Source organism: Sciurus vulgaris (assembly GCF_902686455.1).
Source record: "Sciurus vulgaris genome assembly, chromosome: 11".
Taxonomy (NCBI): domain Eukaryota; kingdom Metazoa; phylum Chordata; class Mammalia; order Rodentia; family Sciuridae; genus Sciurus; species Sciurus vulgaris.
The window spans coordinates 106,956,609-106,973,991 of record NC_136472.1 but is presented as its reverse complement, the minus strand read 5'-3'; the positions used below and the strand labels follow the sequence as shown (position 1 = coordinate 106,973,991).

At 36.4% G+C, this 17,383-nt stretch overlaps 1 protein-coding gene across 1 annotated transcript; it reads left to right on the top strand.

Annotated features, from left to right (window-relative positions):
* Positions 1 to 7,884: 7,884 nt before the first annotated feature.
* On the top strand, positions 7,885 to 11,552 carry BTG4 (BTG anti-proliferation factor 4; the record flags this gene model as incomplete). Its single annotated transcript, XM_079102867.1, has 4 exons — positions 7,885 to 8,057; positions 8,640 to 8,774; positions 9,352 to 9,550; positions 11,370 to 11,552. 4 exons carry the CDS (start codon positions 7,885 to 7,887, stop codon positions 11,550 to 11,552), a joined length of 690 nt encoding a protein of 229 aa, XP_078958993.1.
* Between the last annotated feature and the right edge of the window lie 5,831 nt (positions 11,553 to 17,383).

Genomic DNA, 17,383 nt, shown 5'->3' with positions numbered 1-17,383 from the left:
CTCTTTAGCATCACTTTCTATGTCCACTTATTTTTGTTTTTATTTCTACTGTCCTCATTTGACACTTATGCCTTCTTTTCTATGTGGAACTTCCATATAGTTTTTTTTAAAATTACATAACTCATAAATCTTTCATTATCTTTATTTTCCTTACAGCCATAGAATATTATCTCAAAGATTTCATCATGCATACATTTAGTAGAGTTCATATTGTCATTTCCCTTCTTAGTTCATCTATTACCTGTTTAAATCTCAAGCTCAAAGCCTATCTCCTGGATAGAAATCTTCCGTGATGCCTTTAGTTTGGGTTCATCCTCTTCTTTAACCACTTTTGAACTTAATATGTTCATCCTGCAATTATAGCTCCCATTATTAAAAATATTCTGTTACACTCTAATTGTATTTTGAATGCATCGCATAAATGATAGTATAGAGTGTTGATACATAGATACATATATTTACTTAATTTATGAGTGCTGTATATATAGGCATTTTTCTTACACTCTGAATTATTTGTAGTGAGTTATTTTGGTTTCTAACTTGAAACTTAAAAACTTGTCTCAACAGCTACTGTAACTTCTTTTAAACATAGTTTGAGCATAATGGGACTGAAAAATCAATTCATTTGTTGTATAAAATGGTGCTACTTATTTGCTGTTATAAAAAAATATACACTTTCCCTAACAGAAGTAATTTTCCTAAAACATCTACAGTCAGTAACCCTCGCCTGTAGCAATGACATGCATTTGCAAATGGATAGGTCATCCTAGAAATATAACTTGTAGTTTATGGAAGGTATGCTAAAGAAATCAAATAGGGTTAAGTATAAGATGGGTAATAAGTCCAGGAAATATGGTCAATTTAGATTACAGCTCAGTTTAATTTTGCCTGTTTTAAACTGTTACAAGCATACATATTTTCATTTTATAGATGAAGCTGAAGCTTAGCTAAAACAAAGAAGACAATAGAACCAGATTTTCACATTTTACTTTTTTTTTATTGATAAACCTTAGCCATTAAGTTTTATTACCCCATTTTAAAAAGAAGAAATGCAGTTCTGGAACCTGTTGCTTGCACAAGGTAATTTTCATGCTTTGTACCATTCGATTCTGTTACAGATATAATAAGAAAATAAAACACACATCTTCGATGCTTCCCTTCTTTCTGTTCATCCTCATTCCAAGTGACCAGAGGCCTCACTTTCCCTGTTTTCTTTGGTGCCTCACCCAGCTTAACTCAGTGTCCTCAAATGAGCTTCTGCAGGCAGAACACCATCCTTTTGTTCTACTGTGGTTAACTCACCTGACATTTTCAAAAAGAAATCTTTGGCCAGGCATGGTGGCACACACCTGTATTCCAGCTACTCAGGAGGCTGAGGAGGGAGTATGGCAAATTGGAGGCCAACCTACACAACAGCAAAACCCTGTCTCAAAATTTTATAAAAGAGCTGGGCTATAGCTCAGTGAGTGGTTAGAGTGTCCTGGGTTCAATTCCCATTACTGGGAAACAAAATCCTTGAAAGATTATGTTTTAAGCAAAGGAATAAATGTCACATAATGGAAATTTTAGACGTTATACAAAAACAGTGAAAGGTTTTTTTTTTTTTTTGTCATTAAAACTTTGGTATTGGCTTAGACTGACCTTGGTTGGGTCTTCTGCTAAATTCTAATATCCTTTCAAAGGACATTACTACCTGGGTGTTTAATTGCCATTGACAATTCAGTGCACTCATTGAACTAAATTCAGTGAATTCAATCTGAACTAATCATCATTCATTTTACATTGGCTCTCCCACAAAACTCATTATTTCAAACATAAGACTATTCTCTTGGTTACTAGTGCTTGAAGTAATTTTTGGGTATGTGTGTCAGTCTGCATTTCATTGCTGTGACCAAAATACCTGACACAAACAACTTAAAGAAGGAAAGATTTATTTTGGTTCACAGTCTCAGAGGTTTCAATCCATGGCTTGCAGGGCTTCATTGCTTTGGGCTTGAGGGGAGGCAGAACTTCATGGCAGAGGGTATGGCAGAGAAAAGCTGTTCACTTCTTGGTAGCCAGGAAGTAGAACGTGAGAGAGTGGCTGGAGACATGATATAGTTAGTTCACAAGGGCATGTCCCCAAGGACTCTCTTCAACTAGGCTCTATCTCGTACAGTTTCCTCTACTTCCCAATAGTTCATTTGCATTATTAATCCATCAAATGCATTCATCCACTGATGAGGTCAGAGCCCTCATGATACAATCATTTCTTAAAATTCTCCCTGTGAACATTGCTGCATTGGGGACCAAGTCCTCAACGCATGAGCCTTTGGGGAGACATCCCAGATCAAAATCAAACACTGTTTCCCATTTCTAAAACCCTGCAAAAAATCACATATATATATATATGATTTCCTTATATATATATGATTTCCATATATATATATATATATATATGATTTCCTTCTCTAGATTATAAGCCTCTCAAAAGGAAAAGTTGAGTTTTGTTTCTGTTTTTTCCCCCTCAACACACAGCAGTGTGTAATGTGTAGTAGGTGGTCAGTAGTTACTGAGTAAATATTAATTAAAACAGAAGGGATAGTTGTCATTAATGTAGAGGAAGTGATTTAAATCAGGCATTTGAAGTCATAAACCGGTAACTGAAGAAAGTATTGCGTTATGTTTAGTTTCTATTTGATTGTTCTTTCCTGAAATCTAAGTACATTGTTATTCTACTGTTCTATTCATGACTTCCAAGGCCTGCTTGGGCCTGTTGTAGAATATAATGCTGGAAGAGGGTTCAAAACCTCATCAACTAATGTACTTCACTAACTCAAAGAGTAATGGAACAGTATGTCATCTGGGAGGTGAAGTAATGAAAGAATTTTTAAACACCTGGCACCAATTTAATAATGCGAACACAAACACAACCATCTCAATAGGAAAAATTTGTATATTTGCTAATATATATGCTGCCGTTAGTTCAGCAGCAAGTTTTATTTCAGTAATGTGCAGGGAGTTGTTTTGATTTTTAGTTTTGTCACTTTTAACATAAATTTCAAAAATTTGCAGAAGTTACCACAGCAAAAGGCTAGAAGAGATGAGTATACATGATACAAATTTGTCATAATAATCTCTGCTAAGCTTAAAGCATTATTGAGTAATCAAATATGTAAAATAAATTAAAAATCCTTTATGACTGAGAGATATCTGTCTTAATGATTTTTGAACTTCGCTGTACATTATGATCTATTGGGAGGCTCTTTAAAACTCTCGATTCCCAGTTGCACGCCATACCATTCAATCAGAATGTCAAGGAATAGGAAGCAGGCTTCATTATTTTTAAAAGATCTTCAGGTGATTCCAAAGTGTAGTAGTTTGGGATCCCCTGAAAGTAAGTAGGGAAATATATCATGGAAAGCTGAAATTAATATGATATGGGGTAGGGGGACAGAAGATCATTAAGGTCCCAGACTCACGTTCATTTTCATGTTGTGTGAACATAACAGACATTTAAATACTTACTGAATGAATTGAACTTACTTTTATTAAATCTTAAATCGCCATTCTTAGATGTCAAGGTGCTCAGCTAGCCATTTCAATAGTCCTTATACTTACCGCTTATTCCTCTCAAGCATCAAAGCTATGACAATGACCAGGGCAGGCTCTAATATCCATATTCCATCTCAGTTTCACACTGTTGAAAGTTTTAGCAATCACATACTCCAGCATGTGATCCATATTCCACCACTACAGGTTATGAGGTGTTCATTTCAGGTAGCAAGTGAGTAATCTAGTTCCAGAATCTGATTTTAGAGTATGCTCTCTTAGAACACTCCTGTTACCAGCTGTCTTAGACTGGGTTCCTTAAAAAAGACTCTGAGATACAAGTTTCATGGGGAAGACATACTGTTTTTCAGAGAGTGAGGAAGTGGGGAAGATAGGATTGGGCAGAAGGAGAGGCCATCAGTGACCAAGTTGCAAGGGAGACCTTGGCCTATCTTAAGGAAAGCTATTGAGATGGGATGGCCCTTCAGAGTTGTTGCAAATTAAGCCAAGGGGAGAGGTTTTTATATCCCAGAGTAGTCTGTCAATGACTGTGGATATCTTGGAGATGGGGATAACTTTAGGTGAGGCAGTTCCTGAGGCCAAGAGTTCCTAAATGCAGCTATGAACTGTCAGCACCTGATCTTTCTAGTAGTTGGGGGATGACTGTGTTGTTCCTGAAGGACCATGGCATCTGCTACAGTGTTCACACTGACTTACTTTGGTGAATGGGAGCTCCTCATGTTGGCTGTTGTGTCCTTTGACATGACTCATTTTTTTTATAGCTATCAGAAAGACATTGCAGATTCATCTCATACATTACCTGAACTAGAATTGGATTTGGCTATTTCTCCAAAGAATTTCTTTTTTTAAAGTGGGAAATGATATTTAGAGACCACAAAATGAGGTTTGCTTATTGTGCAATTCTAGGTCTTTTCAGAGGACAGAACTAAAATAACTATTTTTTGAAAACAAAATCACAAATTCAAATTAATATTGCCATTTCAACTTTAACACTACAGGGTTTTTAACTTAATTTCTCTGATTTTACACTTTTATCTCTTTTTTATATTAAGAGTCTTATTTCATTATGAACATTAAATATATGATTTATCCTACTCTGTTCTATTTGTTTCTATATATTCATATAATCATTTAAAATAGTACTACTAATATGACTATCAATAATTAGGCTACTGAAAGACTTTAAAAAAATAAATCCTTGAAGCTCTATCTTTAGAATATATTTCAATGTATTCTAGAGTCACTTGAAATGTTTTTTTGTGTGTATGTGTGTAGGGTTGTCAACAGTATGATTTTCATCTTGTTAGATTGTAAGCATAGTAGATCCTAAAGATCAGCACATTTGATTTTCCATTCACTTTGAACCTCTAAGTAAGCTTTATTTTACCACCGTCTTTAATGTTATATATTGAATTAGACATCTTATTATGCTCTTATTCCTGAAGAACTCAAGGCACCCAAATTGAGACAGGGAGAGTAAAACAAAGATAGAGTAAGATTGATAAATTTGTCCATGACCATAGGAGAAGGGGAGATGTAACTATAGCTTAGGTTTTTTGACTTCATTTTATCAAAACTAGTTTAGGAACAAATAAATTACAGGGTTCAGACCACAGATATGACCTTTGACACTGAAATCCATGAAATCCATGAGTGCTAGCTCTACTTATGTCCTCGTGGTTTATACTATCTTAGTACAAGGATTCTGATTTATACTAATTTTATGAAACCAAGGTGGTTCAAATTTCTACTCTCAGATGTTAGGATCTGAAGCTTATTGATGATAAATTTTAGAGTCATGTATTATTTTTATAAATACCAGGTTCATATACTATAAATTTTGACATGTTGGTGGATAAAAACTATATATTTTTCTAAGTTTACTATTTTAAAATAATTTTTTATTTGTTTTAACTTTTTAAAAATAAGGCATGGTCGAATTTAGGATTACTTGGAATAACAGTTCCCAAAGAACAAGGCATGTTAGGTTAAACTGCCTTTTCTTTTTTTTTGAGAATCTCCTAGTAGATTAAAGGAATATTACATGCAGCTTTCCCACTGATTAACTTTCCACTGTGTGATAATAGAAAGTTATTATCTTTCTATTGAAGTGGAAAGAACACCAATCTAAGGTGCAATTTCCTAGAATTTTGCCAAAACACTTGCTTGATCTTTATCCTGTTCAACTTGCTTATTCATTGCTTGTTGGAGGACACAGGTGGTATTCTTTTCAAATATACAGATGACAGGAAGCCAAAAAAACAATTTACTGGATGACAAAATCAGGGTCACATATAATCTTGACACACTATAGCAAGGATCTAAATTTATCAAGATGGGCTGGGATATTAACTCAGTGGCAGTGTGCATCTGGCCCTGGGTTTGATCTCTGGTGCCATAACAATAAATAAATAAGCACAAAGAGTTATGATAGGTATAATTGTAATATGTTATTGTTTTATACCCCACTTATACTACACAACATTAAAAGTGTCCTAATAAAATGACAAGTATAAAATCATTTTACTTATGTTTGTTAATAAGAAGGGCCACTTCTTGAGCACTTGCTTTATGCAGACACTCTGTTAAGTGCTTTACATACCTTTATAATTTAATCTTGATGAGAACCCTGTAAAATAATAGTAGTAGTAGTAGTACTAGCAATATTTTTAAAAAGAGATGTTAATAACTTAATTTTTTTCTTAGTGCATTATATTTATACATCATAGTGGAATTCATTGTTACATATTTGTACATGCACACAATATAACATTATAATTTGGCCAATTTTACTCCACAGGAGCAATAGTAATAATATCTAACATTTACAGAGTACTTACTGAGTACCAGGTACTACTCTAGACATTTCATATTTGATTCTTGTAACAACCCTATAAAGTATGTACTGTTTTATTCCTTAAATACATGAAGAAATTGAGGGACAGAGAGGTTAAATAATTTGCTAAGGTAACACATTAAATGGAGTTGGGATCCAAAGCCAGCAGTGTAGTTCCAAATTCTTCATCGGCACATTTCTTCTCCTTTTTTTCTTGTAGATCTTGAAGACTGGAGAGGTTGAGAAGCTTACCCTGAGTTTCTAGTAATCTGGAGGACTAGGATTTGATACCACAAGGTTAATTTTGTAACTACTCTGCAGTACTTTCTCTCTTCCTGTCGCTTTAAGACCAGGTGCTTTAATAATTGATTGTAATCTTGATAGCAAGTCTATGAGGTTGCTGTGGTACCTCCTATTCACAGACAGGAAACTGAAAGTTACAGATTCAGCAAGATGCCCCCAAAGTGCAATCAGGTGGCTATTGGCTCACCCTTTGGGAACTAGTGAAACTAAACTCAGATCTCTTCCACTTATTCTACAAAGAAACATTTTAGTTTTTTTTAAATGCATAGTCGACATAACAACTATTCAAAGATATTTATCTTAAGTTTTATTAAAGATCTGAGATGAAATATAATATGTTGACAGAATTAGAGATGAAATTATTGGACTGTAGGATATTAGGATCTGGAAGGAGAAGGCTTCATTCTTACTTTGTCATAAAGGATTAGATGTTAGTAGCAAAATAGAAGATATAAATCCTGCTTGAAAACCTTTAAACACTTTAAATGAAGAACCTACTCTTTATCTGCCAAAGCGCAATCTGTTGGAATCCTGGAAAAAAGTTATATGCTTATCCTAAGGGACAGCACCTGTGTAAGGCTGCCCACCAATCAGTCTTAAGGGCCCAGGCTTATATAAACTGCAGCCCAGCACTCACAAAACAGGTGTGAGTGAGATCTGGCGGCATGAAATGTATGGTATACTTGGTCTTTGAACTCTGGTCTACTTTTGTGGGGACTAAAGAGATTTTTCTGGCAAGTATATGTTTGATAATCTTAAAGAATGCAACTTTGCAAGCCATGTTTTCAACCTACTATCTGCTAAAATGTTTTACCCTTTGTAAATGTGTTTTTAAAAAACTGGTGTTGGGTGTAATTTACTATTCCATGTTAGGATCTATTTTATTTAAGTTGCATAATGTTTCATTTGTTTCTTAAGTATTTTAAGCTTTTAAAGATTTTTTTTTCCTTTGAAAGACTTTAAAAATGAGCAAGTCGAGGAATTGGCATTCTTGGCTGTTTTGTTGATTGATATTGTTGATGTGCTTAATTAGTTCACTAAGGATTTCTTTCTAGCAAATGATTTATGTTTTACCAGATTTAAACCATATAAAATTTCCAAATGGCAATTACATATCAATAATTAAGCCCTTGTTTCTATGTAATTTCTTCCTTTTAGTGGTTTCAGGTCTCCTCATAGATTGTTCTTGAATCATGAGAGATGAAATTGCAGCAGCAGTTTTCTTTGTCACAAGATTGGTGAAGGAACATGAAACACTGAGTAAAGAGAAAATAGAAAAATTTGCAGAAAAGCTGATGACAATCATGTTTGAAACATACAGAGGTCACTGGCACCCTGGTTGCCCTTCTAAAGGGCAGGGCTTCAGGTGAGAGAGCTTGTATGTGGCATGGCAAAGGCAAGCAGTGGACATTGACCTCTCTAGGAAAAGGCAGGAATTTTGTTGTTTGTCTACACATACAAAAGTGTTATGGGCTCGAATTCATTTGCCTGAATGTGGGTTTGAAAGAGATGGGGATATGACAGCGTAGTTGAAAACTATCGACTTATATGTGAGGTGGATTAGGCAATTTGTTTTCCGTCTTTGTTTTTGAGACAGGTTTCACTGTGTTGCCCAGGCAGGCGTGGAACTCCTAGGTTCAAGCAGTCCTTCCACCTCTACCTTCTGAGTAGCTGGGACTACCAGTGCGTGAGGCCTGGTTTAGATGGTATCTAACTTGTTTTTCTCATGAAAGATATACAGTGAATGTTTGGTGACCTAATCACATGACTTAGTGATACAACACACATTCTGAGCCATTGCATCAAAAGTTCTAAGAGTGGAGGTTGGAAGAGGGTGGGGTGAGGTGGAGCTGTGCGTGCTGGTGGAGTATACCCACAACATGATTTTGCTGCTGAAGTACCTGTGGTCATGTCCTCACTTCCTTCCCCTTTCCTTTCCCTCACTAAGGTGTATCAGGATAAACAATCAGAATAAAGACCCCATTTTAGAAAGGGCTTGTGTCGAGAGTAATGTGAATTTTTCTCACCTGGGGCTTCCAAAGGAGATGACCATATGGGTAGATCCCTTGGAAGTGTGCTGTAGGTGAGTAACCTCAGAGTTTGTGTGCTGTTACTTGGGGAAGCCTTACGTTGTTTAGTCAACTCTATACACCTTTGTGAAAGACAATGCTCCAAAGCCTCAGTTTAGCAGCCGGGACACTGTTTGGCTACGATTTTAGATGCAAACTTCTGTTAGACAGCATGGATCTCCACTAGGAGTGGATGGAGAAGGTTGGCCAGAAATTTTGCAACTTGCAACATGACTTTAATGGGTGCACCCTGTTGCAAACTGTAGACTTAAATTCTAAGCATTATATGCAAGCAATATCGGGAAGAAAGGGGAATTATCTACTATGGGAGGCAATTTAGTCCATTAGTTGAACTAAAAGAAATTGGTCTTAGTCTTTTTCTAAGCAATTAACCAAAAAAGCTCTTATAGGATGTCCTCACTAATTACAACAGTGTAGTAGCTGAAGGTCATAATGTCCTTCGATTTGTATTTTTAGACCCATCCCTTTTTAAAATAACTCGTTTTAAATGTTAACATGTCTCCAGACAGGATTAGAGATAAAATTTGTGGGAAGTTGAATCCTTAATGAATAATTTATTTTCCTATTTAGGTATGGTGAGAAAAACCATCCATTTATAATTGCTTCTTTTAAGGGCAGATGGAAGGAATGGGAACTATCCCAACAAATCAGTTATGCTGTTAATAGAGCCACATTAGACTACTCCTCTGGCACTTCCTCTGATGAAGAAAGTTGTAGCAGGGAACCTCGGATCATTCCTAAAGTCAGCAATCCGAAGAGTATCTATCAGGTCGAGTGTGTTCCAGTTCTTCTCTGTACTTTTTTCTATTCTATTTCTAGAAAGGTCGTGTTCACTGTCAAAAAGAAAATGTGGAAAGAATGAAACTATTACAGTTAAAAACCACCTACAATGTTGATATTTTTGGCAATATTTTTTTGGTCTCACAGCCTCTCCATATTACCTCTACTTGATTGAGTTTTTAGGATCTTTGATCTTTTCTTGACCTCTCTTCATACATTATTTGAAGACACACATGTTTCCTTCCACTTAAATTCCCTCAGAGTAAATATTAAGGATTTTTTTGGAGGGGGGTCAATAAAAAATAACGTTTTATTTATAGAAATTTTGGGATATTCTATAAAGAGCAAAAGTCTTGCTGCTAGAGATGCTTTCTCTCAATTTTTTTTCTTTAAATCACAACCCATGGAAAGATATGCATCTTTATTCAGTTATTTTAAAAAATATTTCTTTAGTTGTAGATGGATACAATACCTTTATTTTTATGTGGTGCTGAGGATGGAACCTAGTGCCTCACATATGCTAGGCAAGCATTCTACCATAGAGTCACAACCCCAGCCCCCAAGATATGCATATTTATATAATAAATAAGTTTTATGAAACAATACTTATCCTTACTAGTAGATATGCCCCATATATGACCTTAACTGATTTCAAGCACCTAATTTGATTTCATGACTCAGTTTGAAAAAGACAGATCTAGAATTTCTAACACTTTGTATTTTACATTTGTATCTTAATTATATTTCAAAATGTTAAATGACTTTAACATTTTAACCTTCACTTACCTTCCTTGTAATTCACTGTTATCAGCAAACATTCTAGATTATTTTCACGTTACTGCTTTAAAAAACTGCTAACTTGAATGATGATGTCTGAATTTTATTTCATGAGATTTGATTCTCAAATATAAAATTACTGGGTCATTGGTGTGGACATTTTAGGCTTTTAAATATATATCCAAAAGACCTTCTAGAAAGTGTACTTTTCTTGTAGTCTCACAAGCAACACGCAAAAGCATCTTCTTTACTTGTTTTCCCTCTAAATTTTTGTATTCTCATTTAAAAGATACTTTGATTAAAAAATGGTATCTATAATAGTGCTTGTGAAGCTAAATATACAAAAAATCTCCATAAGCCCAATGTTTTTAGGTAGTTACTGTCTTCTGAATTTTCTCCTCACCTAATGTAGCATTATAGGCACTTTATAGTTGGAAGTATTTGATATTATTGGCAAATATTTTTCCCTAGCCTTCTAAACTTCTTATTATGTATAGTTTACATATAGTTCTATATGTATAACAGTTCAAAACTAAATAGTAAAATATTTGCCCTTGATTTTTTTTTTAGGCTTAGGAAGATTTCTTCCATCTAAGGATCAGATCTGTAGTCAGCTAAATTCTTTTATAAGTCTTTTCATAGTGTGGTCTGTAAACTATCTGTGTAAGTCATCTGAAATATTTACAAGGGGTCCTCCTGGGTCTTGGCCCCAGAGATCATGATGAGGCAGCTTTGGATTGGGGTGGCAGAGGTCAGGTTGGAATGGGGTGAGGAAGAATCCAAGAATATACACAGATTTGAATAATGGGTTTAAAATTTTTTCAGTTGGATTAAAGAATTAGTTTTGCTGAAAGATGTAAGGTAATATTTAAATTTAAGGTATGTAAAATGCTGGCAAATTTTCAATAGGCGGATCATCTACTTTTATTTCCATTCATTTGTATTCCTAATGCTTTTGAAAGATTTCACTTCATGTTTAGTCTTTAGAGCTACCTATTAGTTTAATGATCTTTGTATTTTCTTTTTTCCAGGTTGAAAACTTAAAACAGCCCTTTCAATCTTGGTTCCACATCCCCCGCAAAAAGAATGTGATGGATGGGCGTGTGGGCCTCCAAGGGAACGTTCCTCATGCCTTGCATAAGAATCTTAAATGTTACAGGCCTGCCGTTGGGCACCGGGTGGACAGGTACCACTGGGTTAACACAAAACGCTAGCATGGTGGCCAGGCATGCGGTGGGAGCGAGCTCAGAGGAGAGGCTTTATTTTCCCTAAAAGGAAAGTGAGTTTAAGGTTGAGAGGCCTATGAAACAGAAAAAAATTAACCACCTTAGGGACTGGATTGCATGATGGTGAATCCTCACACACAAATCCCGACTCTGTTCTTAGTTGTGCTTTTTAAAAAAATATACTGGACTTTATTAAAACTGAATACTTTTGTTCTGCAAAAGACGAAAGACAAACCACAGACTAAGAGAAAATATTTGCAAATTACATTTTGACTGAGATGGATATCCAGAATAAAATTTAAAAACCCTTGAAATGCAATGAGAAAATAACCAAATAACAAAATGGTCAAAAATTCTGAACTCTTCACCTAGAAGATATAAAAATGGCAATAAAGGAGAGGGAAATTAGGCAGATGAAAATTAAAACTACAGTGACAATTGTAATAAATGGGCCAAACTGTTTTGGGATGTTGATATGTGCGTACATAAGGGCAGGAAGTGTTTGGGAAATTTCTGTATTTTCTCTTGGTTGTACTTTTAATTCTTAGTTTTATAGAAAGTTTTATGTAAAACCAGTAAATGTACTAATATGGTATAGAATGAAGCTATTGACCTGTGATAAGAGTCAATGAATTGTGAAAATTAACAGTTCAAATAAATGTGCTGTGTTTTAAAATAACTTCCTAAGATTTGTTTTGTTGCAAGAAAGTTTTAAAAGTTTGTGTTTCTTCCCTATCCTTTTTTAAAACTTCATTTTTAGTCTTTCATTTGGGGAGAGTGATCCTGATAAGAAGTATCTTGGCTTCCACTTTATTGCCTGTCATAACTGTTCTATTTCATAAGTCCAGTAACAGCTTGTTTGAAAATCCTTTAAGTTGCAACATTCCCTTCTTTATGTGTCTTTTTAAGAATATGGCTCCTTCCTAAGACTTGTAATAGACTTAATCTATAAAAATGATACATGCTTATTATAAAGAAGTCAATCTAAGCAGGAAAACATACCATCATGAGAATAAGAATCTACCATCCAACTATAAATGACCATTCTTAATATATGACAACCATCTTTCCAGATTTTCTCTGTATGAATACAGATGTAAGAATTGATGCACAAATAATTAAATAAGAGAATGATACCAGAGGAGCTACTCACTAAATATCTGAATTTAATTTAGTAAAACAAAAAAACCTGAAGTGAAACTGAAAGTGGGGCTAAAAGCTTTTCTATTAGTATTTTATGTAAATTTTCTCTAGAATTGACAGAAGGAAAACATTAGGAGACTGAAGGAGTTCTTAAAACTTTCCCCCCAGTTTTATATGTATTGATGATTTCATTGGCATGCCAGTTATAGAAATTAACATTTTTAATTTTTTCCCCTTATTTTCCATAATTTGTTTGGGGCGTGTGTGTGTGTTTGGTACTAGAGGGGCACTCGGAGGCGCTTTACCACTGAGCTACATCCACAGCCCTTTTCATTTTTATTTTGAGATGGGGTCTCACTAAGTTGCTCAGGCTGACCTCGAGCTTGTGATTTTCCTGCCTCAGCCTCCCAAGTTGTTGGGATTACAGGCTTGAGCCACCACACCTGGCTCCCATATCATTTAACATTTTTAATGTCAAGGTTTCTGACCTTGAGACAATTTTTCATAGATTTTTTTTATGGTTGTATATTTAAATGGATTAACTGCTCATTAGTAATCTCTGTGTGTTAGATCTATTTTGTTTCATCTTTGGTTATTTGGATTTTACTGAAGTTTTTAACAAATGGCTCATAGGTGAAATAACTTGAAGAATAACTAGGTCATGTTTTCTTTACCTTGCAACTTTGTAGACTTCACACTAATCGAATGTTTCTCACATTATATGTTGCTGTGGGAAATCTAAGCTGCAAGGCCAGCTTGATAGCTTGAACTCCCTACCACTTACACAAACATGTATATTTACTTTAAAAAAATTTTTTTTGTGTGTGGGTGGTGTCAAACTTGGGATCTCACTCATACTAAGCAAGTGCTGTACCACTGAGCTATATCCCTAGTGCTTTCTTTTAATTTTATTTTGAAACAATCTCACTAAGTTGCCCAGTTGATGTTAGTGATCCTCCTGAGTAGCTGGGATTGCAGGTGTGTGCCACCACCATACCTGCTTGCGTATAGTTTTTAGGTGACGTTTGTCTTCCTCTTTGAAAGATTCAATCCCTATACTCGAAGTATGTTTCCGTCAACCATTCTGTGTCAGTTTTTCTGGAGACATTGTGTGACTTTCTGATCTACAGATTTAGTCTTTTTATTAATATTTAGTAATATTATCTTTGAACACTTTGTTCATCCACCTTCACAGATGCCAAGTGCCTTCATGCTGAATCATTTTTTTCTGTCTTTACCTATTTTAATCTTTCATCTTTTAAAATTTTAGCCAAGTTTTTCTTAAGTCTTTCTTCTGCCAATTTCTCAATTCTGCCCAGTCTGTTTATTTCTACTTTATTAGTTTGTTTTAGTCAACTCTCTTGCTTCTGTGACCAAATGATCTGACCTGCATAATTATAGAGGAGGAAAGATTTATTTGAGGGCTCATGGTTTCAGAGGTTTTAATCCATAGAAGGCTGGCTTCATTCCTCAGGGCTCCAGGTGAGGCAGATTATCATGGCAGAAGAGCGTGGCAGAGGAAAGCAGTTTGAATCATCAGGAAGCTGAGACTCCAACTCTTCAGATACAAAATATATACCCCAAAGCCATGCCCCAATTCCAATCTCTTCCAGTCACACCCTACCACTTCAATTAATCCCATCAGGGATTAATCCACTGATTGGGTTAAGACTCTTACAACCCAAATCATTTCTCCTCTGAACCTTCTTGCATTGTCTGACAGGTGAGCTTTTGGGGGACATCTCACATCCCAACCATAACAAGTGCTAAGGATCAAACCCACTGCCTCACACATGCTAGGCAAGTGCTCTGACTGAGCTACAGCCCCAGCCTCATTCTGATTTAATTCTTCTGGTTGCTTTATATATCCTTAGTTTTCTTCCTCTCCTTTTATTCATCTTTTGAGGGTGATGCTTTTCTGTGTTGATAATGTTTGATTCTTTCTCTTGTGTATCTGCTCTACTGTTGGATTTTATAGTTCCATATGTTTTCATGATGTAGGTCCACCCTTCATCTTTTAGGACTCTCTTAAACATTTCTTGTAAGGCCATCTGGTGGTCATATATTCCTTTGGTTTTTGCTTGTCACTGACCTTTATTTCTGAAAGATAACTTTGTTGGCGATGGCGTTCTTGGCTGGCATTCTCCCTGCCCCCAGCCCCAGACTTTGAATAGCTCATTTAATTCTCTCCTAGCCTCTGAGTTTCTGCCAAGAAGCTTAATGGGGACTACCTTTTAAATGACTGGACAATTTTCTCTTGCTTTCAGCATTCTCTATTGTACTTTTGATAGTTTGATTATAATATGCAAAAAAGAGTGAATCTTTTTTGATTGAATATATTAAAGGTCCTTTAGGTTTCCTGGACCTGAATGTTAACATTTTCCCCTAGATTTAAAAAGTTTTCAGCAATTATCTCATAGGTTTTCTATACCTGTTTCCTTCTCTTCTGGAATTCCCATATTGTAAATGTTGATGTGCTTAATGGTGTCTGATAAGTCTTGAAGACTTTCTTATTAAAAATTAAATATGTATTTGGGGTTATTTCAAAAGACTTTAAGCTCAGAAATTTTTCTTCTGCCTGATTTATTAATGCTATTGAGGCTTTTGGCTATGTTTTAAATTTCATGTATTGCATTTAACTCTGAGATTTCTGATTCCTTTTTATGAACTATATCTGCAGGGTTCCTTATTTATATCACGATTTCCTAATTTTGTTGAATTGTCTGTATTCTCTTATATCTCATCATTTCCTTAAAATGATATTTTTGAATTATTTGCCAGGCAATCAGTTGATTTTCTTTGTGGCCTATTGTTAAAGAGTTATTGCATTCCTTTGCAGGTGTTGTGTTACATTGTTTTTTCACATTTCTTTTTTTTTTCTTTTTTTGGTACTAGGAATCGAACCCAGGAGTGCTCAACTACTGAGCCACATCCTCAGCCCTTTTTACTTTTGAGACAGGATTTTGCTAAGTTGTTTAGGGTCTTGCTAAGTTGCTGAGACTGGCTTTGAACTTGTGATCTTCCTGCCTCAGCCTCCCAAGCCACTGGGATTATAGGCATGCACCACCATGCCTGGCTCACGTTTCTTGTGTTGGTTTTTGTGCATCTGGTGGGCCAGTTGCTTCTACCAATTTCATGGGGTGGCTTTAGTGATAAGACTTTCTGCTGGTGATGTGTGCTAGGGTGCCGGTTGGATATGCTGCATTGGCTTTGGTTCCAAGTGTGTTTTTTGGTGTACTGTTCATGCAGCTGCATCAACTGTTATCAATATTGGCAATGTCTATGGTGTCTCAGGGGCCAAGGTTGGCAGGGGTTGCGGGATTATATCACTACTTGGGATTCAGGGTATGTTCACTGTGTTGCTCTGGGTATGGCACACATCTGGTTGTGATTGTGAGTGACTGTTAACTTCCAGGAGTCATGTGAGGTAAGTATGGGAAGCCATCCTTATCTAGCAGGTAGGGTTGAGCCTCATGACACAGAGGTCTGACTTCCCAGAACTGGCAGTTACAGAGGTCTGTCCCAGATTGCTGGGGGGTATGTGGCACAGTGGGAGTGGTTCCCTGTCTGGTTCTGCCATAGTTCCCCTGAGAAAATACTCCCCTAACTCCACCCTATCCTGTTCATCACAGATGAAGCACCTCCCGGTCCAGGCTCCTTTACCTGTGTGACTATATAATAAAAGAGAGTTGGGCTACTCCAGGTTGTTAGAGGCCAGAACTGGCATGGCCAGACCCATCACTCCCCCTCTCATTTAGGAAGAGTATTGGCTCTTGTGTGTTTATTGATTAGATAAGTTTATGGGTAATTGATTTATAGCCAACATCATCCTCCAGCAATTAACCCTTTTCTCATTCACGCAAGACATGGCTGAGAGACCCTCACAGGTAAGGTCAGCCTGGTGGGCCCAGGTGGGTATGGAATGTCTAAAAGCTGGTAACACAAGGTTTATTATCCTTAAATTTACCTCACCTATCTTGTCCCTTTTCAAGACTAAGGACACCAAAATAAGAGGTATTTTCAAGATTTTTAGGGACATTCAGCTGCTGACTTTTACAACATCCTGTTCCAGACCTCTTGGAGTGGCACCCAGAAATCTCCAGCTATTGCCCTAAACCTGCAGACCCCTTGGATTCCAGGAACAGCAGTGCCTTGCAGACAGATCATCCCCCACCCCAAGCAGAAGCAATTACCCCATGATAAGAACTGAGGCTATTCCCTTAAGCAGGAACAAGCATCTCAGGAGAACTGAATTGTCCCCTCAAGTGATAATGACTTCTTTGAAGCCACCTGGCAAAACCAGAACTGAGATAATGGTCAGACCCTAGCCCACCTCAGCAACCTGATTAAAGGCTTGTCTCTTTTTTCTTATTTGGGGAGCAGCCTGTTTTCTCTCTGTGCTATCTCACCTCTCCTTGAAGTAAAACCTCCCAATTAAAGCATTGCCTGTGCGTTTGTACTCTTTGGCCTGTTTTCATTTCTATTGCCACTGGGTCACTAGTTCTATTCTCCCTTTCCTGTTCCACTCCCCAGTGGGTGGAATCTTTCTCAAAGCTGTACTGCCTGTTGTTGGGGGTAGGTTGGTGGAGGCAGTTCACTAGTTGCCTGGAAAACACAGTTCCGAAGCCTCAGTCTGCTGGTACTGTCTGGGAGCAGTGGCTACAGAGCTTGGTGAG